The sequence below is a fragment of the Poeciliopsis prolifica genome, unplaced genomic scaffold, assembly GCF_027474105.1.
Source record: "Poeciliopsis prolifica strain line A6 unplaced genomic scaffold, Auburn_PproV2 SCAFFOLD060, whole genome shotgun sequence".
NCBI classification, from domain to species: domain Eukaryota; kingdom Metazoa; phylum Chordata; class Actinopteri; order Cyprinodontiformes; family Poeciliidae; genus Poeciliopsis; species Poeciliopsis prolifica.
Window position 1 is genome coordinate 878,986 of NW_026562435.1, and position 25,927 is coordinate 904,912.

General features: G+C 38.0%; 1 protein-coding gene across 1 annotated transcript in view; it reads left to right on the top strand.

Moving 5' to 3' along the window:
* LOC129379684 (inactive N-acetylated-alpha-linked acidic dipeptidase-like protein 2) overlaps positions 1–25,927 on the top strand; it is a 312,373-nt gene that overhangs the window by 161,752 nt on the left and 124,694 nt on the right. The window contains exon 9 of the mRNA XM_055060485.1: positions 23,326–23,460. Coding sequence (XP_054916460.1) covers positions 23,326–23,460 — 135 coding nt within the window. The remainder of the gene's footprint in view (positions 1–23,325; positions 23,461–25,927) is intronic.

Consider the following 25,927-nt stretch of genomic DNA (forward strand, 5'->3'; position numbering starts at 1 on the left):
AGAATCACCAAATAAACATAATCTCAGGTAGAGATGTAGCTCAATAAAACTAATGTTTGTCCTGATATTAGTAAAATAACATAAAAAAATAACATCAAAACCTGCCCCTATACAATGCTGGTGTCATACACCAGCATTCGAAATCCACGATCTAATGAGGCTAAAGTATCATATTTGTTGCTGGTTACCTCTACAGAAAACACATAACTTTTGTAATGAATACCATGATACAGGAACTAATTACAAGTACAAAAAACTGAATTATTTTGTTGCTTTTAAATAATTTGCTCTAATTTTGTTGAAGTGTTCTCTCTTGACCGTCGACCAGGTCTGAAACATGCTCTCGTATCTTACCTGGCCTCAGGCAGAGGACGCCATTCTGCTGTATTTAAATCAGGCTCCCAGGGCTCATGTCCTCTTTGACCTCAGTCCTGTCCCCACTTCCTGGCTTTATGCTGGGTCTTCTCAACAGGGATGTGTCATTACCACTCAAGTATCCTTAGTCCTTGTAATAGCCTGGGTGCCATGGTGCAAAGACCTGTTGGAACCCCAGCAGATGTCTGGAGCTGCTGTGTGAGCATGTGAAGGAGTGTGTACGGTGTGTTTTTCACTAGAAAAGAGACAGATGCTGGCCATCCTTTCAGATGGCCAGTTCCCCATCAAGGTTCTGAGCACTAACTGAGCTCAGGAGACCAGAGGATGATAAATGACGGCTAATTGTTCATATGTGCCAAAGGTAGTTTGGATATGAAGGTTATTTTTAATCTTCTAAAACGTGTCATACAGCAAATGAGATTAACAAGGATTGTATCTGTGCATGCAGGCATCATTCTTAATAAGTCAATGGGCAGATCTGCAGAAACTTGAGAATTCAATGAAGAGGTGAGCATTAGCAATAGCAATAGAAACCTATCACAGTCTCTGATATCGGCTTCAGAAGATGAGATTGCACAATGATTTGCTTAAACATGTGCTTCTGTTTTGTATTTTCCAGGAATATAGTGGCATTTTGTAGTGAAATAAAGTAACTAAAGTAAAAATGCAGTCTCTATCAATCAAAAAAAAAAGTCATAATTTAAGACCTTGAAATTGGGCTTCTGTCTCTTTAAAAACTCCTGTGTTTATGATGACTACCTCATCACAACATGGCTCCTCTAAGAACCCTTCAAAAACATTTTTGTCAGTGTTGCACTGAGAAGTAGCTGCTATAATGAGCTCTGCAGTTGCACAGTTCCACCAAGTGTTTGCTAATTGCTGCTGGCTATTCTGAAGAAACTTGGAAACTGCACCTCTGAGGGGAAACTGCGCCTGGAAGCTGTTGCTAGGTGTTTATCACTGCCGAATGGTTGCCATTGGAGATTAAAGAATTTCTCAAACATGCAAGAAAGAATCAAAGCATGATGAATGAATAACCTTTCAACTCAACATAAACATCAGAAAGATCAATTTTTATGATACTGCCCCTTTAAAAAGTGTTCTTTAAAAAGTGTTCTTTTTACAAATACACAGAAGAGTTGCTCAAATCATTCACTGCAGTTTCTAGAATCTGCTTTAGGGGTCACTGCTCTAGGAGTGGTCAGCGGAGGGCTGGGTTCACCTTGCTGGGCCTGATGGTTCATTGCTGGTCTGGGCGGTACTCTGGTTCCCTAGGAAGCTGCTTGACTTTGGTTAGACTCAGTTCTTTCAAACCTCTATTGTGGGGAAGCCCTTCTCTGGGGGCTCGTCTCTGTTGTTGCCAGGTAACGGCATATTTTGACAGAAACACCCCTACCTCCATGAAGTGGATATGAGAATCTTGAATTAATGTGATTCACTTATCACATCGTTTTCCAATAAATCTTTACTCAGGCTGTCATTTTTATAATAATCTAATACCACTTACAGAGTAATATATAATATTACTGCTTAAATGAAAGTTTGATTTTTATTCTCTTTAAATTAAATAAATGAAAGATTTTTCGGTTCATTCACACATGTCATTTATGAATCCATACTTTAATGGTTCAGTTGCAGTAAAATATTTCAGGCAGCTGCAAAGTCCTCAGATCTCTGGGAGCCACAAAATGGAGACACATCTAATTTGCTGTGTCTCTATATCAGAGCAGAGTGTAAGTTGGAAATATTCACACACCGATTCATTGACGACCAATAATGTCTAATCTAACTGGATATTACTGGTAATATTCAATAATATCTAAAAGCACTTGAGGTCAGAAAACAGGTGTCACAAATGTTACAGTATTTCATTTGTACCTCAGGCAGCTGCTGTCCAACACACTGAGCAAAACATTTTTTTTATTAATGTGTGCATCCATCTCCTTATCTTTTTCTGCCAGGTTTTCGCTTTTTAACACTATAGTTTCATATAGGATTTTCATAGTGTCATAATTTAAGACCTTGAAATTACTCTTCTGTCTCTTTAAAAACATCTCTGCTGGTTGGCAACAGTGGCTCTCAAAAGTATTAACACCCTTAATAATCGGCATAAAACATAAAAACATGAATGGTTTTAAAATTTTCTCTCCTTTAATCTATTCTACTCTGTATAACTCAACTGAACATTTAAAAAGTATATATGTTGTGGGAGAAAACGATCAATAATAAAACTTGTTTTGACCTGCTTTTTATATAAGTGACTCACTTTAGGCAAGTATCTTTTTGCTCAATGTCCCACATATGGAGAGAATCCCATTTACAAGAAAGAAGTTCAGAATTTTCTTGACATTCTGTTTTAACTTGTTGCCTAAAGCCATCGTAAGCAGAAAAGGTCAGGGTGAAAGTTTTTCCAAACTGCGGACAAGACCAGCCAGAAACTGGTCAGAGTGGCTGCCAGGAGGATAGCTGCCTCACTGAGAGAATGCTGCAGCAATTTCTAGCAATTACTGCTGGTGTTCTGAATGTGACAATAGCATTCTTTGTATGTCTGGACTAAGGATTAGGGTTCAAGACAGAAGGATTATTTTCTAAAAAAAATAAATAAATAAAAAATATTCAGGCCTGCAGTTAAATTTGTGCTTGTTTTGTTTTGCTTTGTTTTTTAAATCAATATGGATGTGATTCTCACCCGCTCTAAATACTAGGAATGTGTAATACTGCATAGTTTGGTTTCATCGGTATTGCTGATATTTTGGATCAATCCTCTTTCATCCATCAAATACCAGGCAGTGTTGACCCAAAACCAAACATAGAGGGATTTTGTTCTTATCAGATGAAAAGGAGTGTAGCGATGACCTAGCCAGAGGTCTGTATGGATGTTTTGTCGTTGCTGCATTTTGTAAACCACAAAATAGCAAAGTATGCAAACTTTTGAGAACCATCATATCTCTCCAACTTGAACCAAAAAATGGCATTTTTATCTGTTACATTTATTAATAATCTCCTTGTCGTACCTTTCATTAACAGCATTTAATGTCGTACCTTTCATTAAATGCTTTTCTGTGAACTGGCTTGACATGTACGCTTTGATATATATATTTTTTTTCATAAGGGCTATATATGAGCTTCTGTTGACCTTTAAGTATCTTGAATAATCAGTGCTCCTGCTGATTACTTGCTTTTCTTTGGTTGGATCTCTAAATGACTCCTCATGGGGTCGAGAGGAAAATTGGATCCATTAGAGCTGTAAAGTGAGCTTGTGCCATTAGTCTACTAATTCCCCATCAGAACCTACTTAACTTATGCCATATTATGATGATTCTACAGTGCTGTTTCCTGGCTGGCTTGATGTGTTAAGAAAATAATCATCAGAATTGAATGAGGAGATCCTGAGCCCAGCTCAGTTCGGATCGGGACCTTTACTCCTCCCAGGCTAACCCAAACCCAGCCCTGGTGAGTTTGGAGAATGGAAGCCGTTTGTTTCCAGCACACCCGGCAGTATCAAGCAGATCGTCTGCTGTTTAGTGAGATGGTTAAAGAGCAATCGCCTCGCACCTGTTTTGGGTTTAGAAGCTTTTAGCTTCCAGGCCGTTTGGTGTTTTAAGAGCTTTAAAACAGGCTCACTTCTCTGGGGTGTCAACAGTTCCTTTCTTTCAAATGGAGAAATAAGCTTGAAAAAGCTGTCAGAAGAGCTCCCTGGTGGAAACGCTGCCAGTGGAGGGCTGTTTAAAGTCAATATAATTCCACTGTTTGCCTGGGTGCCATATAATATTTCCCCAGACTTTCCCTCCACGTCTCAGTTCATTGTTTGGTCTTTGTTGTCTCTCACTCTGCTCCTTCACCTCCTTCTTCCTCCGCTTGTTAATTTGACTGTTCCATGAGTTGTCACCCAGAGCCTGCTGAGACATACAGCAAAAACAAACCCTCATGCATTGCTCCCAGATGCGCCGCATATGATGTTGTTTACGTGTTCATGTCACCGCGGATGCGTAATTTGTCTGCGCGTGGGCTTTCGTCGCCAACCGTGCGTTTGTATGTTCCAAACTTTCCTTGTGTGCAGCAGTGATAGTTTTCAAGTTTTCCTGCTTCTTAGTCTTGCATGCACACACATCCCTGTGTATGGCTCCAAGTTTTCTCCTCTTTTGTTTTTTCTCCCATGTTTAGAACACTACAATGACTAAAGCATTAATGAAAGGAGATGTGAGGGGATAAAGCTACATGCAGATTCCTGCAGAGACTGAAGTGTTTGCTTTGATATCATCAGCAGGTGTTTGCTGTCAGCCTTACTCCACGTTCATCTGGTTTGATATGCACCATGCTGCTGCAGCATGCACTTATTCTTGGAAAAGATCCTTCAGCTTGGAGGTCACGTTTTGAGTCTAAATACTTTCAACCACTTAGACTCTTGCAAAAGAATTTTAATTCACAGAGCTTCACTTAAATACCTCAAAGTATCTAACTTTGTGATAGTTGTTATAAAGGGTCAAAATAGTTTTTGACTTGTTTAAATTCAGAAAACAATTGATTGTGTAATTAAAAAATCTGCAGCTTTTATTGGTTTGTAAAAGTATTCACATCCCTGGATTTTATTTCAAATGAGAAATTCAAAAGAAATCTGCAAGTGCTTTGTGTAAAAGCCCCCACCTCTGATGCTTTTAACTAAAACCAAATGCAACCAAGTCTTCACATTTTCAATAGAGCGCAACTTAAGAACTCCTGCCTCAGGTCGTTGTCTTGCTGGAGAATAAATATTTTCTGGAGGCGTAGTTCTCTAGCAGATGGATGCAAAGTGTCCTCCAGGAAATCTTCATTTTGCTGCTTTCATTTATTTTCATTACCTTTACAATATGTTGGTGCCTCATGGCATGTTTGTTGTCGGATCGACAAAAAGCTAAATATTTTTGTCTCATCAGGTCAAAAAACTTTCTTCTACTTGACCCTGGAGTCTCCCACGTGCCTTTTAGCAAACACTAGTGGAACCTTCATGTTGTTGTCTCACTCAATCAGGTGACTTCCATTCCACTCATTTTGAGACTAATGGCACCAACTGACTGACAATCTGTTGAATTAGGTTAGTCACTTTAGTGGTGTGAATATTTATTTTCGGTCAGTGTGGAGCTCCCTGACTCGTCCCTAGCCTGTATTCACCCCACTCACATTGGCACAGAGATCGTTGCTAGGGGTGATGCCAGAGAGGACCTCCTTCTGGCAGCAAAGGGAGACCTACTTCAGGATGCCTTCTGTGACTATATTCCAACTGAATATTCTGGCTTATTTGATATTCTGTAGAAGGAATCATTGAATGATAGATTCCCTGACAACACTGTCACCACTACCTCATACTTGAGCCCTGGATTTGGGAGAAAAAGTTCATCGGGGTTCTGAAGAACTCACCCTTGTGTGAAGGGATAAGTTAGATAAGGATAAACATGTTAAATATCATGGTATGCTGTAGTGCACAGAGTATTTTATGAGATTGATTGACGGTCATTTTATTCATGCAATGTATGTGTAAGTTTCTTTCCCCTCACTAAGCTAGCATTAAGCTGTAGCATATTGCTAGCTCAAAGACAAAGGCTCAATGCTATTGATGCTAAAGGTCGCGCCATACTACAGCACTACAAAACAAAGCTTTTCTCTACTTGTGCATCCAAGAGGTGATTGATTCAGCAAAATCATTTATAGTACATTGTTAAAATTGTCTTATCTTAACTTTGCATTCTGAGTTTGAACTGTCTTAGACTAATTAATTCTTCCAAAACTCTGAAATGAAAACCTTGAATTTTCAGAATTTCTATTCATAGTTGACTTTTATATATCACCATATATTGTTCTATGAAATAATTTCTGTTTTTTTGTTTCATATTTTGGTGTTGCTGTGTGGCCTCATTTTCAAATTTGTCATGAATAAACCTGGTTTCTCTACGTCCACAGTTTATTCTGAACTTTTAACTCATTGCGTCAAATTATTGGTTCTAGTTTTGATTGTATATCTTTTGCGTTTTACTTTTGATAGTTAATCAATTTGATTATACATTCATATTTTTACTTAGTCGTTTAACTGAGTAACAATAGATTAGTGAGTTTGTTGAATGAAGTATTTCAAATGGAGGTTGAATTGATGATAAACTTCATATATAAAGAGAGATATCCGTTTTTTTCTTTATCATACATATGTAGTGTTTTGTTGTTTGCTGTTTGAGAACATCTGTGCTGGACTTATTATTCCATGTAGTCTCATTTTAATACCAAGGCCTTGGGAACTATTTGAATATTATGTCCTGGTTTTCAGGTGATGCTCTGATATTTAATTGTGGTTTAAATGACTAGTTTTGTTACCATTTGCTCTCAGCAGTCATTTATAGATATTCATAGTCAAACCAGAGCTATTGAACAATAAATAATTCTTCTCCTCTATGAACCTCCTAAAGGCTTTGGTTTGATGTTCCATGACCACCCTGTATTTACACTAATGAGCTAAAGACCACTTTCCATTCAGTGTGTTCATTTAACTCTAACAGAGGCATTAAAGTAATCACATGGGCCATATGAAAGCACTCATCTTCTGACCACCCTAAAGGTAACAACCTGAAACAGTTAGCATATTCACCTGCTGCATCAAGGGAGTTTTAAAAAAAAGAATCAGTGCATTCAGGGGGTGAATGTGATCACAGTCAAACACAGTAACAGTAGGGATAATATCAAATACAGGCAGCAATTACAAACTGACCAGCACCAGTCATTATTTAAACATGTCAGGGGAATTCTGACAAAAAAATCCCAACACATGGCAGCTACATTAACACAACAGAGGAGATTGCCTCACTACTAGGGGCAAAAGCCTGGCAAAAGATATGAGGCATGTGATGTGAAAAGGGGCCAAAAACAATTATTTTCTCCGGTTGTCAGAAAGAAAGAACAGAGCATGTCTGTCCCCAGTGTTGCATTATCTCCTGTGTGTTGCACCACACAGGTTTTTCCCAGGCAGATTGTCTGATTGTTGAAATGAAAATGAAGTCCAAAAATAAGCATCTGCAGCTTTAATGAGGACTTTGAACAACATTCCCAGACTGTTCCTGTGTAAGTGAACGGAAACAAAGTCATGACTTTATCTTCTACAGTTCATGTATCAGCCTTGTATTCCATGAAAACTGTTGCTTTTTACATCCATGGATTTGAGAAAGTGCCATGCATTTCATTTAACCTCTGGAAAAAACATCAGTGAGGTTTTAAACAGCGACGCAAACCTGGTGAATCTCAGCCTCAAGTGTTTTGCAGAATTTATCGGGTTTCTCTTCAGGACTGTTCAGTATTTACCTCCATCCATTAGACTAGTATTTCTCCACACATTGTGTTTTGTAATAACATCCATAGATAAAATATTCATCTCGTACTTAATGTGTCACCTGCATGGATTCATTTTATGACAGTTGTTTTAATTCTCTAACTTTAAAACAGACGGTGTTGTTCGCTTCCACCACTGTAATGATCTATCAGCTGTTTAACAAGCTCCCTGTGATAAACAACTTCAGAGAACATCACTTTAAGTTAACTCATCGATTAACTGTCGCTATAGTGTTTTAAAAATGTCCTTTAAAATGCACATGGCTTCATCATTTCTTTCTAAATCTAAATATTACTCGGTGCACAGCTGCAGTTTTCCACAAACCGCTGACAATGCTTTCATCCAAAGTTGTTTGTTGAAGTGGTAGCCTGACATCAATGTATTTATTTGTTTTAATATTACTCGTTTATAATTCTGCTTGTAACATATTTCAATAATTTTCCAACTAATCACGTCATGAGACATCTTATAAAACAGACACTTTTCCTGCTTTGTAAATTTAAATGAACTACATTTCATGACGAGTGTTTCTCCAACAGCTGTCTGCGCAGATCTGCACACAGCTAACAGAACCAGTCAAATGATACAGGCAGACAGGAAACTGCTGGAAATATTCACTTTTCATATCTTTTAAAAAGGTTTTCAGAGATATTTATAAAGATGCCTGGGGTTTTAAAAACTGTCCGGAGTTCCTGTGAATAGATTTCACACCGACTCTGCTCTGTTACCATATTTGCAATATTAGATTAAAATACATTTATTTTTGTAAAACTGATTTGCAGATATTTGAGAAGACATACAAATGGTGTGATCTCCACCACTTTAGTATTCTATGGGACATTTTTTGTTCCATATTTAGTCTACTCTGCAGTTAGTCCTTGTTTCAGTCCTGTGTAGCTGCATTCGTCCTAAAGTTCTGAGTTACAGTGCAGCTAAATCTCCTGATCCTCGACTCAATATTCACTTTCTTCAGTTTCAGGACTCCTGTCTTCAGGAATACCTTTTGCAGATCATTGTGTCCAATCTCTTTTATTTAAAAGAAAGTAAATTGTTTCTCAGTGTAGGAGATGGACTTGGCTAGATTTGTCACTGACAGTTCAGTCACAACTAAATAGTCTAGAGTCCTTTCTCCAAATACTTTTTTTAAATGTATGGCTGCACATAAATTTCCTTCGGTCTTAAAACAAGATACCAAACAATAAAATCGTTGATTTTTTGACACTTTGGGAATTTTTTTATGTGGATGTCGTCTGTGAAACAATAACTCCTATTTGTGTTCTGTTCTAACTTAATCTTTCAAGATGCAGCTTTTGTAAATTATTGGACACACAGTGAAATCAAAATTTTGTAGATTATTTAAAAATATCTTTTATAAAATGGCAGCCATAAAATAATGTTTCATAGGAAGTCGGGCATCTACCAAAACACATAAACTCAACTCATTAATATTTGATGTTGGATTATTTGACATAATCAAAAATAATTCTTTGATTTGATGTTTTTACTGGTCAGTAGAAGAAAACGTCCAGATAAATGCTCCAAACAAGTTAAGGCAGATGTTTCTAGGAAAACTAAAGATTAAAAAGGTATGAAGAGCTATGTTTGACCTCATTTGGTAAAACTGCATCAAATTAAAATCCTTTCATCTGCAGTGAAGAAGAACTGTTATTCTCTCTGTGCTTTAAGGAACTGCCAAGTAATAAAAGTGGATGTCAGGGAATGCCACTCATCCCTTCCTTTTAAATTTCTGAAAAGTCATGTGAAAAAAAAATTGTATGTCCTTATATTCAGTTATTTTAAAAAAATGCTAACTGATTATATGCTGAAGTTATTTACCTCTGGGAAAGAAAGTGGTTTAGATGCAGTTAAACTGTAGCATTCAGTCAACTTTGAGAAGTCTGGAACTGATGGTGAAAACAAGGTGTCCTTGTTTGTCATCAACCACCATAAGAGCTAAACAAGAGAAAAAAAACTAAACAATTGTTTTACTATTAGTGAAGCACAGCTTGTCACATTGATATTTTTTTAAAATTAATCATTAATTAAGCAGTCGCAAAAAACCCCCAAAAAACTTAAACTTCAGTTCCGTTACTTCTTCCCTTATTGACTGAAGTTTAAATTCATGTGCCTTTTATGCATTTTTCTTGCTATTAACATTTTCTTTTTCTGCAGTCAACCTTTTCCGGTAGTTCTGTTGTTATAAATATATTCCAATTAATGTTACCAAAATAAAAGCATGAAATATTAACGGCTCTGAGGTGCATTTTCCAAGTCACAGAGCACCCCTCCCTGTGACTTCCCCAATCAGATCCTCCAGACTAGCTCACAGCAATCAGCAAACACCTTGAGCCATGTTGTGATGAGTTCCTGAAGGCGGAGTCTCAGTTTTTTTAAGAGAGAGATATCCAATTTCAAGGCATTAAATTATGATGTAAACTTTTTTTATGCCATATTTGATATATTCACCATTTTTATAACTGAAGGTAACATAGGTAATTGATTGCGCTATAAATGATGCTAAGTGGTGTGAGCCATTTTAGGAAAAGTCATAATGTTTGACCATTGGGTGTCTCAACTCCAGAGCCTTACAGAGAGTTAAGAAAGCTCATAGTCAGTTTGACTCTGACTCTGAGGTAAATGTAATATTTGTATTTGATATCAACAAATGTTTTTGATCTCTAGTTGGGTCAGTGTACTCAATTGGTCAAATCTATTACCTATGTGAAAGCATGTAGGTAATAAATAGGCCCCTTATTTATAGCCTTACTTATAATCAAGCTTGATTAAGGCATGACAAAAAGCCTTAGTCAGGTGTTAAGGGCACCAATTGTGCAGCCTTACACTCAATGAGGCGCCTTGTACTGCTCACATAATCCTCTAATGCTATCACAGCTGCTAAACCTGCCTCCCGTGTCATATGCAATCCCACAAACCGAGCACGTTTGCTGGCACCTGACATCCAGTCAGAAAGATAGTCAGGTACTTCCTGTTTGAAATTACAGTCATGCCAGCTTTACTGAACTTTGCTTTCCAGCCTATTTCACAGCTGATCCATCATGCATTTCAAGAGTGTATTTAACCCACTAAAAAGACACAGTTGGCCTTCATTACGATACTTTATTCTACTTCCTTAACCCAGAAACCCTTTGCTTTTCACGTCTTGCCTGGATTCTTGCGTGTTAAGATTTACGTGTAGGTGGTTTGGAGGAGGCTGCTGTGCAACAGAGCTTCAAATTGGCTCTCCTTGACTTCTGTCAAGAACCGCAGTTTTCCGAGGTAATAGTCATGCAAATAGCACGATAAGTGTGCACATTCCAGGCAGTGTCGAGTCTCGGCACTCAGTCAATAACATTATGGAAATGCGCTGTGGTTTCTTTGAGTCGGGCTGTTTGAGTTGGATAACAAGGCAGTCCAATGAGCCTGTTAGCACAGTGACAATGACAGAATGAGGTGTTTGTATTGTCACACACTCAATTACAGTGCATGGCAAAAGGGAGTGCTATGAAGAGAAATATGCACAACAGGCCAAAAGACAAGTAACCATTGGTAATAAAGACCTTTACTCCATTTTCAGCAATACCAAAATAAACATTTCCCAACTCATTCCCTGTTATCCTTCACTCACTGTTAGTCAGATTGAGTCATGTATCAAAGCTATCAGCTATACTGTAGTTTAACTCCACTTTGAGAATGGATCTTTGCACTTTGAAGTAATGATAGCGATGCTATTTATACACCCTGGCTTCAGCTCTGTTCATTTTCATGTTAACAGATTGAAAAAGTAGCTTATTGGGAGCATGTTTGGCTAATTGTACACACATAAATAACATTGTTGTCATCCAGATGACGGCTTTTGAATGTTATCTCAATGCATTTTCAAGTCCAGTGGGGAATTTCGACATATGTGCCTCACTGCTTCACTATGCCCAGGAGAGAACTAAGAATAGATGCTCTGCCTGCAGGGACTTTGCCTCAGCAGGTAAAATATCAAATGTAGGCACAGAAAAAGGAGATTTACTTAACTTGACATTTAATTATGTTGTCGCTGCTGAGTTTTTTTTTTTTTTCATACATTAAAGTAATATAAAAAATGTGTTGTGTGGGAATGCATTGGAAAGAAGAACATATGGAAAAATAACATAAAAAGAAAAATAAATCTATAATAACTTAATAGTTTCAGTCATAAGTGATTAATTTGTTAAAATGGGCAAATTAGGCAGGCAACGAGAAACAAACTGAAACTATAAAATATAAATTTTATTTTATGTTTTTCATTTAGTGCTCAGACTTACAATTGATACTTAGTATCACAGCATCAGTAATATTCTGTTTAATAGGCAAAAAAGATCATTTGATACTGCCTCATTAAAGTCAACAGTTTTGCATTCCTTTAATCTTTCCTACATTCTGCCATGTGAAAAACGGGTTATGATCGGCCAATTGGTCTAAAAGTAGCTCTGCCTCAAGATATACTTGAGTAGCAGATGTTTGATCTAATTAAATTTGTGGAAATAATGTAATTGTACTGACAACCTGTGCAGGTTATGGTCATTAGAATAAGATCATACAAAATTGGCATCAGCCTCTGTGTCGTTACCAGACAGATTGGTGAAAACATGCAGATGTTAGATTTTATGTCTACTGGCCAGTCGACATTGTATGACATAACTTTTTGTGTCAGATGGGAAGCTTGATGGTGAAAAGAACTGATGAAAATTCTGTAGCTAGACAAGAAACATCTATACAACTAGAATGAAGTTTTCTATATTTCTAGAATCAGCTTATGGTGAACTGTTTCATTCCCTAACATGTTTTGACATCTGGTCAGAAACATAGTTTAGATTAACTCAGAGTAAATGAAATCAATTGTTCTCCATTTCCATGTTCCCATCTTCTGTTAAGCTGCATCCTGTGAGTAATAGATCAGTGCCATCCTTTCTGGCCTTTGTTTCCTGCAGCTCCCAGTGTGTGAAACTGTAACCTGAATCTGGCCATATGCAGACATGATTTACCCCATAAGGACTTGTTGTGACCATGACCATTCAAGCTTCCTCCATTCCAGAAAGCAAATCAATTTCTATTTAAATGTAAAATAAGGAGAAAGAAGATTACCGACAGCAGTGTCAGAGGTCAAAGGCATTTTCTCTCCTCTCCAGTTATTCACCTGCATTCTGTCTTGTCTTTGAAGCATATGAAGCGTTCATTCTTTGTTGTAGCTGCTTTTCAATCAAGTTTTCTCCTCTGAATGAAGAACAAGACCAGTGCTTGAGAATCTCTTGCCATAGAAATGTGTATTTGCAACAGAGAGACACAAATACATGTGTGTTAGCTAACATTTTAACTATTTAATATTTTCACCATTTTGGACCCCAATAACCTGAACAAGTTCCAAATCATCAAGATAAACTTCCTTGGATATACACCCACACCTTTTTACATAGTTTTATAACCACCATGTGTTGTTTTGTTGGTGTTTTATGGCCCAACCACCAAGAGGTAAATGGCAACTCTGGAAGAACTACAGAGATCCACAGCTCAACAGCTTTCAATAAGGCAACAACAGATTGACACATACATTCATATCACACTGTATATTTACAGTAGTTTCATGTTGTTTTCCATGTTTTCAATTTCTCAATATAATTGGAAATTGAAACATGTGGTTGTCAAATAACAAAATATAATGGAACTTAACAGGAATGAATAATTCTACAAGTGGCTGTGTTCCCAGATCAGAGTGAAAGTGGCTAAAGGCTGATTCAGTTCTAATCTCATTATGTTCTCATGTGTGCACACTGCAGAGCAAGCTGCTGAGATCTGGCAAAGCCACTCATTTTGTCAAGTGGAAGAAACGCCAAGTGGTATGACCTGTGTGTGTACAAATTTACTGCGTAGCTGTGTATTCAGCTGTGGTTGACCCTGGTGTCGCTGTGCTTCTGCTTCATTTCCTGGTAAGAAAAAGTAATTTTGGGCCTTGACCTCCTTATTAACATCTCTGTAGCCTGAATAAAACATCCTGAGTATATCTGATGACTTCTGACTGGCCACATACCTTTTATCATATAAATGGGAATAATGGTTCTTGTTTCATTTTATTCTCTGTGTACTGAGACAGGCAACATGCTCTTAGACTAACAAATGAAATGTGTTTTTCCCTCTTTGAAAATCTCATTTAAACAGCAGCTTTTGTTAATTTTCAGCCATTACCAATTGGATTGATAACTGATTGCAGACGGTGGTCTGCTGTTTTCCTATTAGCATAAAACCAGACTCAGTGCCACCAGCAACACTTTTCTTCTCTGTTTAAGCAACAGAGTTCTCCCTTGCCGCCCATTATCACGTCATGCAGTGTCCTAAAGCAAACTGATAAAGTGGACCAGTATGTCAGGGCTAAAGCACAATGTCCATAAAGAATATGTGAAGCAAGTTTTTGCCACGCCTCACACAGGTATTTTATGCAATAACACAAGCATAATTGTGAGGTGTTATTGGGGTATTTCCTATCTCGGGTCTGTAGTGGCCCGGTCAACATCATCTGATTGTTGTTGCTTTTCTTCTGCCTAGCTTTCAGGTGGAAGAATATGCTGACAAGCCAGCATTAGGAATGTCTCCTATCAGTAAAGTCCAGAGGTCTGAATCTTACTGATCAGTGGCAAGAAGACAGCCATCCTGTTGGTCACAGCAAACATTCAAACATTTACGAGACTAAAGCTGATTTTCTTGTCTTGCATGAAAAAAGTGTTGAACTCAAATGACCTCTGAACACCACCCTCAAAGATGATGGTGGCAGCTTTAAAGGGGAAGTATTATCTATTTTCCAGGCCATTTTATAGTATCATCAAGTAACTGTTACCCTCAGTTGTTATAAAAATTAATCACTGAATAACAACTCCTGATCTAGTGCAGGTCTTTCACTAATAAACTAGACAAACTGCCACTGGCAACACTTTTACCTCTGAGGGACAAAGTTTTTTCAGCATCAGATTATTGCTTCATACAGTCACGTACAGCAGAGGAGTGGTGAAGGTGCAGACGCTTCCTCTGCATCTGTGTTATTGATGAGGGGCAATGTCACAAAGCCTCAACAGAGCCAGACAAAAACAACTGTTCAGCAGACAAAGCAACTGCAGGTATGTGCAGACATGAGGACATCATATGAATGTCATGAAGACATTTATCTACTTTTCTATAAAGCTATAAGTGCAGCTCAAAAGTATTTGAATATAATGAAAAAGTTGAATATTGTTGGCATTAACTTTGGAAAGTGTACATATAGATTCATTACAGTGTGAAACATTGCAATATTTTCTTGTAATTAGGTTGATCATAGCCATGATGAAAACCTCATATTCAGTTTTTTATAACATTAAAATGTTACACAAGAATAAGAAAATTACACACAAATACCAAGCCTTTCTCTCTCTCAGTACTGTGGCATTTCTCAAATAGAAACACTTTTGGTGAATCTTAAGTCAGCTAAACAAGACGAGATTTTATTGATTTAACCTCAGACAGGAAAACGGTGTGTCTTTTTATTTGGAGTATTTAAACTTCTGGTTTCAGTTGTACTTCTGTTGTATGAATACTGATTTAGATGCACCTTTGGCCTGCTGTCTGGTCTGCAAAGAGAAAAAACTCTGGATGAGAAGTGGACTGTCTGAATGTAAACCAGGAGTTGCATTCACTTGTGGAATGAAGACATGTAGTTGTTACCCTTCAGGATCCCAAGCAGAAAAGTTAATAGTCTTGTCTCTTAACCACAGCCTCGGCTCCTCTCTTAGTCTTTGTTCTCCCCTCATCTTTCTCAGTTTTTGGCACACGGTGAGAGTTAGTACACCAGGGTATTAAGGGTGTCATTAAACTTTCATTAAAACACCATCATCATTAGAGAGGGATTACTTATTCTTTGGATTGGTTTGGGGACATCAAACCACAGCCAGTCTTTTATAACAGCAGTGATGAAAACCCACAAAGCAGCACCTGTTGGCTCTGCATTCTTATATATATATTTGGATTTCTTTATTGGAGCAAGAGAATATTAAGTGTAAGTACAGAATACCTAGAATTGCCAATCTTGTTGCATAACAATTTTAATGTCCAGGCTTGCTACTTACAGGCATATATAATGTTAGAATTTTAGCTCAAAATATTTGCATCATGCATTTTAGTTTTAACAATTTCCATATAATTTGGAATGTGGTCTTTTTTTGCTCATGCCTGTCCGTGGTGAGAAGGGTTTTTCATGGCACTGCATTGCAAATTTTGTTTTTGTCACACTCACATGCTTCAGATCATCAAACATTAAGCTACCATAATGTAAACAATGTGGAAATAACTGAAAATCCTCACTGAAACCTTTGAAGGTTACCACTGAACAAACCACAGTATATTAATTTACTAGAAAAAAACAAAACACTAAACATGAATTTTTGCACTTGACTTCATCAGGCTGTAAGGAGAAAGTTGTGGGAAAGAATGAATTTTTTTTTTCCAGATCGAGTCTTTTCTGTCTCTGTGCGTGTGTTGTGTGTGTGTGGGTGGGGGGGGGGGGTGATGTGGTGACGTGACTCCCACTGAGCTTAATAGCTGTAATGCATTTTTCTTTTGCTTTGATCACTGAGATCCTTTCAAGGATTGCATTAGTTTCATGTCATTTTTTTGTTTCTTTATCCTCTGTTTTATTTTAGTTTTCTCTAGAATTCTGCACAACTTTGTCAACTGTGTGTGACATTAGGATTTTCTTTTAGATTTTTAAGACATTGGTGTTGTGCTTCATTATTTAATGGCCATGATCTCATATTGTAAGCAGGCCTTTTGCGATGCATTGTACCATTGCATGAATGTCATTAAGCGTAATTAAAACCGAGCAATTATAACGTAAGAATAGAAAAATGGTTCTGATCAGAATAAATGAAGATCAACAGATTCATAAAAATGTATTTCTAAAACATCTGACTTATGTCATGCCAAAAAACTGTTTCTATTGCAGTTTCTCAAAATGAACCAAAACCCCACATGAGCCTAGAGCCAAAACTTTGAATCAAAAAACATGTTTTTCAGAATTTGTGTATTTACATTTAGCACATTTATTTTAGAAATGTCAAACTGTGTAGTTATATGGTCAATCAAAATGCAGCTACTGTTGGAGTTAATGTCAGAACCACAGGGAAGGTTTCCAACAGTCAAATATTCCCCGACTCCTCATTGCTGATTTCTAAGTGGTCACATAAAATGACTTTTTCAGGTTAGTGTGGAGTCTTAGCTCACTCCATGATGAAGACTCCACAGTTGTGCAGTTGTGGTAATTAAAATTGCAGAATGTATGCAGTGTAGATTGATCATCAATCTGTTAGGCGACGTGCCACAGGAGATCTCATTTTACTTGTCAAAAGTTTTGGGCCATGACGAGATCCTGGTGTTGATCCCTAGGTTTATCCAGAGGATGAAAAACTGTAAGGATTACTTCAGTTCTGCTCTGGTTCTTTGTAATTGACTCACTCCTTCCTCATGCCCCAAACACATGACCAAAAACCTCATCTACTGACACATGTTGTATGTAGTAATACATTCAAGTCAAAGCTTTTTATTAGTATTCCATCCTTTATGCACCAAGCATAGTGCAGGGGTAAAGTGGGGTTTTGTGTCTTCCACAAGGTCACTTTGATAAATGATGTGGAGATGCCAGGGATTGAACTACTGGCCTTCCAATTGGTCCGTGAACACTCTGTCTTCTTAGTCACAGCTGCTGTATCAGCTGTGCCTTTTGGCCAGGTGGCTGGACATATGTTCCTGTAAATGCTGCTTAGTTCATATTTGTCACATTTAATGTCAGTTCAATGACAACAAAAGTGCATTATATACTTCTTAATCTATTTTCACTTTTCAAGAACATCATTTTTTTATTATTATTTTGTTGACACAAAATAAAAATCTCTTTGAATTCTGTATTTAAAAAATTATAAACATTTTAAATAAAAGTCATGGGATTGACATTATTGTGCTTAAGAAATTCCAAGTCTTGTACAGACTACATGTGATCAAACCATTCATAAGATACTTGTGTTTTTTAACGTTTTACCACATATTTGACCTCCTGAAAAGAACATTGTCTATTATTAAAAATCTTCCAACCTTATGTTATCATGCTTAAAGTAGTGAAACAAAATACATTTGATTTGAAAGAGGAAACATAGCAATATGTATTATGTAATTTTCAACATTACATAATAAGGCTCCAATAGCGTCACTGTATAATGAAACCTTTTACAGTTGTCACCCCATGTCCACATAGTAGCTTCCTCCTTTTTGTTAGATTTAGATAGAAATTATTAGAATGATGTCAGTTATTTTTTCTTGAGGCAAAAACAAAACATAAGCTGGAACACTGCCAATGATACAAAGACATCAGTTGGGGAAAGCCAATGGTTACTTTCAGTTCCTCAAAGGCTTCTTGACAGTTTTTCATCTAAGTAGTTGGCTGATTTCTGCCTCCCCTCTACATCATTGTAACAGCAGATGTCTTGCCTCTGTGAATATGTCAAGATGTCAGTGCCCTGCACATATACACAGACCCACCAACACACAAAGAAAAATTGCACTTTAGAGCCAGTCTGTCAATCCAGGTATCAGTCAATATCAGTGTCCAGTAATGGAAAGGCTGATTTACAGAGCGTAGATGCTGCCCAACTATTGATTTGTTGAGTTCTCGCTTTACTGAACATTCAGAGGATGGAGAAAAGAGGAGAAGGGCTGTAGAGTGGTTAATTCCAGGAGAAAAATGAGAAGCATTATAAGAAAATACTTAAAAGATTGTGAGGAAAGAAATAAGGATTGGAACAAGGACTTTCCTGTTTTTACATGAGCATAAAAAAATTTGTTTTGTCAGGCTGGATTTTTATCAGTCATACATTCATTGGAACCCAATGGGTCACCAAGACTGTTCAAGATGTCCAAACTAAAGGCTCTTCCATATATGATACTTTTATGAGTATTTATGACCAAAGACAAGAAAATTCAAGAGATAAAGGTAAAGAGATTTTACAGGTTTTCTGTTTGCAGGTTTCTCTCCAGGGGCTCCATCTTCCTGCCACAGTCCAAAATCACGACTGTTTGGTTAATATATTTTCCTCAATCTCCCCACTGGCAATAGCAACAACACAAGATGCAATAAATCCTAAATTCTGAACATCATGGCATGGAGTGCATCCCAGTTTTCTATGTCTGGCATATAACCATTTATTTTGGCTTTTATTGTATTTTATTTTATTTTAATCTTGTGTCCAGACAGAGGGATAATCAGTAGACCTGTTTGTTCTGAAGATCCTGCAGCTTCCACTTCATTTTTCTGACATGGTGCCTTCTCACCCAGACTCTCATATTGATAGGAGGAACCACAGAGCACTTTTAAGTTAAAAGCATTCGTTCTGAAGTTGGGATATTTTTTTCTCCAACAGGTTCCAGAAGAATCACCTCAAACCAGACTAATGCAGCTTGGTGCTTTTTCAAACTGTCTTCCCAAGTCTGGTGTCAGTTTTTTCTCTCTCAGTTCCGTTAGAAGTAGGGAGATCTCTCTTGGGGAAAAGTGTTTGGCATTCACCCACCTATTTTTCAATCTGAACATGTGTAGGAACTCTCTTCTGTTTTTTCCAGCTGGGTCAGTTTTGTTTTTGGGAGCAAGGGAACAATTGTTCCCAAAGTCTTCTGAAGTCACTGCCAAATCAGTAATTGTGGTTTCACAGCCTATTCTTTTACAAAGCAAACTTCCCCTAAGCAAATGCTGTTGCTATGGAAACAATTAGATCAGTTCTGCATGACTCCGACGAGATGTGAAATAAGTACTAAATTTTTAAATAATAAATAACTAAATTGTTTATTTATTTAACACAAAGAAACTGACAATAGATTTTTCTATGATTGAATTGTTGCATTTGTGGTTTTTCATTCATATTTTAGGCTTTGATCTAAAGCAAGTAATGGTCAATCTCAAACGGTTACTTATTGAACCTGGTCCACTTCTCATTTGCACTCTTCTTGAGTGTCTTTCCAAGCTCTTCTGCACATATCCTTTCTATTTGCCTCAGCACGACCTCTTCTTCTCCTCTAAGTCTTCTCATCTCTTCGGTTTCCTCTCCGCTCATCTTCTCTAAAGTTTTTCTTCTCTTGCCACTTCATCTGCTATTCACCCCTTGTCTTATCTGCTCCCCTCCTCTCCATACCCTCATCTCTTCTCCTCCAGGACTTCTTTCTTTCCAATCTTCTCCAAATGTCTCAAGACTTGCGCTGTCATTTTTACTTCTGGCTGCCTTTCCTTTCTCAGTCTCTCACCCCTTTGCCTTCTCCCATCCCTGTACACCCTCTTGTCATGTCTCCCATGTGGTTCATGGATTATTAATCATCTTGTGGGCTGGAGTGCTGCAGTGACACTTTCTAGAAGTGTGGCAGAAAGTCATCCACCATAAATTTGGTTCAAACAGTCCCCGAGGGATTTTCCATTGGATGGTGAACTTCTCCTTTCTGCTAAGGTTAGAACATTGATCCTTAACAAACTTAGAACAAAATATGTATCAACTGCAAGGGTAGCTGGGATATAATGTGATGCATCATAAGATACTTGAGTACACATAATAAAACTATCTGAAGAAATTAGATATTTGGCAACACTGACCCTGTTTTACTGAGTTATTACTGATTGTAGATTATCTGGATATTGGCAAGAAAATGGAACAAAACAGTATTTAAGACATTTCTGAGAATTTGCATACACATTTTATTTTTCTGAGATAAACTTCTCTACAGATTTGAGACAATAAAGGTCACATGTAACCAACATATGTCTTGTTTATAATGATATTTTATGCAAGCTAGATTTTATAAAAGTGTTAAATTAGAGTCAGGGTTGGAAGGTCTTTCTGCATTGAGTTTCCATTTTCTTCTTGTGAACACATCTGATTGAAAATTCTTACTGAACTTGTTTGTGCAGTGGTTAGAACAGCTGACTTCATCACATATGATAGAAAGGTTTTTGATTTGTTTTTTGGTGAATTGTGTTGCAGTTATAGAGATTAATAGTAACTAATTTACTCATTTACTCAGTTTTCTTGGGGAAAAAACTGTGACCATCATCATTTGTTCAGCTGATGAATAGTTGGAGAAATGTTACATATCATTTTTGAGCATGTATCATCATTTTGTCTTGGTCCTGTCGTAATTTGAAAAACTTTGTGCATTTGTTATAATTAAGGACAAGCAAGTTTCTTTTGAAGAATGAAGTCGGGTGGTATATCCTCAAGCAAAGACCAGATATTGATAGATGCATCACTGATGTGGCATATATTTGTCTAAACCAATGAGTCACAGCTGTTGTTATAAATTGGCATCCACAAAAGTATTCATTCCCCTTTAATGGCATCTGGGCTGCTGTTTGGAACAATTTAAATTTCTAAAATTTAAAATTATCATTAGCAATTTATTGTTGTTGTTGCAATGTAAAAAGGTTGTATATTGTTGTAATGTGTTTTATATATATATATATATATATATATATATATATATATATATATATATATATATTATATATATATATATATATATATATATATATATAAATTCCCTTCTCACCCACCGCGGGTGGTTCTTATCCTCTGAGCTCGGGTCCTCTACCAGAGGCCTGGGAGCTTGAGGGTCCTGCAGTATCTTGGCTGTGCCAAGGACTGCACATTTCTGGACTCAGATGTCTGATGTTGTTCCTGGGATCTGTTGTAGCCATTGATCCAGTTTGGGGGTTACTGCCCGAGGGCCCCGATGACCACAGGCACCACTGTGGTCTTCACCTTCCAGGCCCTCTCTAGTTCTTCCCTGATGCCCTGGTATTTCTCCATTTTCTCGTGCTCTTTTTTCCTGATGTTGCAATCACTTGGTATTGCTACATCTACCACAACGGCTTTCCTCTGATGTTTATCCACTACAACAATGTCTGGTTGGTTCGCCATTACCATTTTGTCTGTCTGGATCTGGAAGTCCCACAGGATCTTAGCTCTGGCGTTCTCCACCACCTTTGGGGGTGTTTCCCACTTTGATCTCGGGGTTTCCAGTCCATATTCTGCACAGATGTTTCTGTACACTATGCCTGCCACTTGGTTATGTCGCTCCATGTACGCTTTCCCTGCCAGTATCTTGCACCCTGCTGTGATGTGCTGGATTGTCTCAGGGGCCTCCTTGCACAACCTACACCTTGGGTCTTGTCTGGTGTGGTAGATCTGGGCCTCTATTGCTCTGGTGTTTAGGGCCTGTTCCTGGGCGGCCAGGATGAGGGCCTCTGTGCTGTCCTTGAGTCCAGCTTTTTCCAGCCATTGGTAGGATTTACTGATATCTTTGTGACCAGCCGACCACATTTCTCTAGTTTAAATGACATCCCAATGTCCGTGCTGTAGATCCTGGTGGTGTGGATCAGTGAGTCGATGTCTCGCTCACTCTTGGCGTGCAGCTTCACGTCATCCATGTAGAGAAGATGACTGATGTTAGCCCCATTTTTGAGTCGGTATCCGTAGCCAGTCTTGTTGATAATTTGGCTGAGGGGGTTCAGGCCTATGCAGAACAGTAGCGGGGACAGAGCATCTCCTTGGTATATGCCACATTTGATGGACACTTGTGCAAGTGGTTTACAGATGGCTTCAAGGGTGGTTTTCCACAGCTTCATCGAGTTTGCAATGAAGGCTCTCAAAGTCCTGTTGATGTTATACATCTCTAAGCATTCAATGATCCAAGTATGCGGCATTGAGTCATAGGCTTTCTTGTAATCAATCCAAGCCATGCACAGGTTGGTGTTTCGGGTTTTGCAGTCTCTGGCAACTGTGTGGTCTATGAGGAATTGGTGTTTGGCTCCTCTGCTATTTACACTGATACCACATGTGTTTCTCCATGTGTTTGCTTATCTTGGCTACTATGATACCTGACATGAGCTTCCAGGTTGTGGAGAGGCAGGTTATTGGTCAGTAGTTGGGTGGGACTGGACCCTTTATTGGATCCTTCTGGATTAGGATTGTCCGCCCTTCAGTTAACCATTCAGGGTGAGTCCCACTTTGTAGCAGCTGGTTCATTTGGGCTGCCAGTCGCTCATATATATAGCGAGAGACAGCCATACAACTGGTAAAATCCAAATATTGAATAGATATGTTTTCTAAGGGTCTAAATTATTTGTAGTGACATCCTTTTTTTATCTTATTGTACTGCACTGCTTCAAACAGGGACGGGCTCAGACGGATTAAAGAGACATTTAGCTCTTATTTTTAATTAAGCTCCTATTCAGTGTTTATTTCACATGTATCCTCATCTCCAACTGATCCTGTTTGTACTTTTTTAAAAAAATGTTAAAATCAAGAAGGACTGAGTATATTTTATTTTATTGAACAGCATCAACTGGCATCTTGTCAGTGATTTTAAAACATATACTATATCACAATGCAGAGTAAGAATCTTAATCTAGTACAATTTATAAACTACACTGCATAAAATGTCATTTTGTTGGTTTGCAGGAAGATCCAAAAGATAGTCTTTAATTGTCTTTTTTTTTTTTTCTTGCCTGTCCTTTGTTTTGTTCTCCGTGCTAGCTGGGTCTGGAGGGAGTCTCACATCCCTGCTGGTTCAGCCCATCTCCGCCTTCCTTGCCAAGACTTTATTGTCGTCGCCATCAGTGGGACAGGGAGCAGATGCCTGCACTCTTTTATCCATGCCTCCCAACACAGGTGAGCACAAAAAATTATTTGCAGAGCTACTGATGGAATTGTTTTAACTGTAGTAATTTTTAACTTTGTCTCTCATTGGGCCTCATCAGAGGGCTGATCAGCTTTGCTATGTGTTTGTAAAACACAGAATGTTTCACACAATATGACTTATTGATTATATTGATCATAGCTAGCATGTGAACCATGAGCCAAACATCCTGCAACTGTCTCATTTGATAGCATGATGTGACAACAGTGTGCACATCTAAAAATAAAGTCAAGACACTGACAGGACCCTGAAAACCTAAAATATCATGAATATTGATTTATTTTACATCTTTTGGATGCAGAGCTACTGATGGAATTGTTTTAACTGTAGCATTTTTTAACTTTGTCTCTCATTGGGCCTCATCAGCTTTGCTATCTTTTTGTAAAACACAAATCAAATTATTCTATAAGTTGTGTGATTTCAACAGATCAGCAGTGATATTCGTTGATATGTTACCTTTAATAAATTAAGGGAAATGCAAAGTTGACCCCATCTGGTTTAGATGATTTAGTACATTACAAAATACTCTTTTATATTTTTATGATGTGACCTTTGGAAAAAAAAAGTTGTGATCATTCAGTCCAAACAACCTATAGTCCATTCAGTTAAACAACCTATATTTTTGAAATGTTCAAGTTTGAAGAATGAATGAATATTTTTCAGTTTTGTTTTGTTTTGTTTGTTTTTTGTTTTTTTCCACGTTTGGCATATCACAAGTTTTAATGAGAGTTCTCCAACTATTACTGCAAATGAAGTCTCAGATCAGGTGTTGTACTCACCAACTGCTTGTTTTAGGCTTGCTTGGTGAAACACATATTTATTTAGAACACGGCTGGCAGATGGAAATTGCTTTGGTCAGCTCTGAGTGCAGCTGCAGGATAATGAATTAGGGAAGTCTCTCTAATTTGGGCCATAGACAGGACTTTGGGTTGAGTCCATTGGGCATAGGTACCCTGGTCACAAGGTGCCTATAGATTACATGTCAGTAGATGCTAGCATCTTCTCTGTAACATCAGTCCTGTTCATCAGTCCAACAGTCCTGTTGCCTGTTCTCCTCGCTTCAAACATAAATCCAGTATTTTTTTTTTCTGTATTCTCAAATTTAGGATCAACCTTCTATTCTCTACAAGGCTCATGTGCAGCATAAAGACTTCTGTGCCTCTCAACTGATATCCCAGCTTTAAATAATAAAATAAAACTGCTACAACTTGGCAAAAATATATAAAATTATAATTTCATTTGTAATGTTGTAGGCTAAGATTTTTTTTTTTGAAAGAAGTCCCCTCTTCTTTGTGTTGGCAGATTTCCACAGGAGTTAAAAAAAACTACTTATCAGTATCAATTACACAGTCACCTCCACTGCTCCTCTGATCTGTCCCACTGTCTTCCACCCAGGCGTTTGTCCACCATCATCTCCTGCTGACAGCATGTTCCCTCATTTCTTGTGTGCACACTCCATCACATTCCATCCATTTTCATTTATTCCCCAATAAATCCAAGCAGCTGGCCAGTGGCTGGAAAACAGGATGCTGTCCTTCTCCTCCGCTGCTCAGATATTAGCTACACACAAGTGTGCACAGTTGTTTGTCACCGTTGTGCATCAGTGCTGTCTGAAGGAGTCACTCAGCAAATAAGTGACACATTCAATATTGACAAAAGTATTGATCTTATAGTGCAGAAGCTGTTTCATGTGTTTGCTGTTTCATGTGTTTGCTGCACTCTGTGTGTTTTTTTTTTGTTGGAAGCAAGTCATTATCTGTGGTCTGAAAGGACAGCTGATGTCCAGTGTCCTGATGTTGGATGTTATGCCTATTCTATCGATGTTTTTACTGGTTATGGACTGAACAGTTTGAAGTATCACAAATGTGATTACAATGTGTACTGACTCTAACCCACACTGAATGAACCTGCTGGGTCGGCTCCTTCCACAGCATCAATTGAATGAAACTTGGAGATGAACTGGGAGGGACAGAGACTGAGTGGAAGACTAAGCCTAAGAGTGAGAGAGACGTGTTCTGTCACCAATCGATTAGCTGCACCCATGACTACACCTGGGATCCCACTATCAATTGTTTCCATCTGCTTGCCTCTTTTCCATTTTTTTTTTTATTTTTTTTTGCTTTCTAGCCAAGTCTCTTTTTACACTTATGTTTTCTTTTTTAATTATAGTTCAATTAAAGGTGGCTGCATTGGCTGGCCCTTGTTTAATTGCTCTTTGGAGACCAGAGAGATGACTTGGGCAGCCTCAGGATTCTTGTTCCTCTGTTGTTGCTGTGTTTTGTGTTCATATGCACCATGCCTCACAAAAGTCCTCTTAATGCGTTTTTCACTCTTTGTAACATCGGAGCCACAAATGTGTGATGAACACCTGACATACCACTTCATCCTGACCACACCAACCCTGCTAACATGGTGGTGGCAGCGCCATGCTGTAAGGAA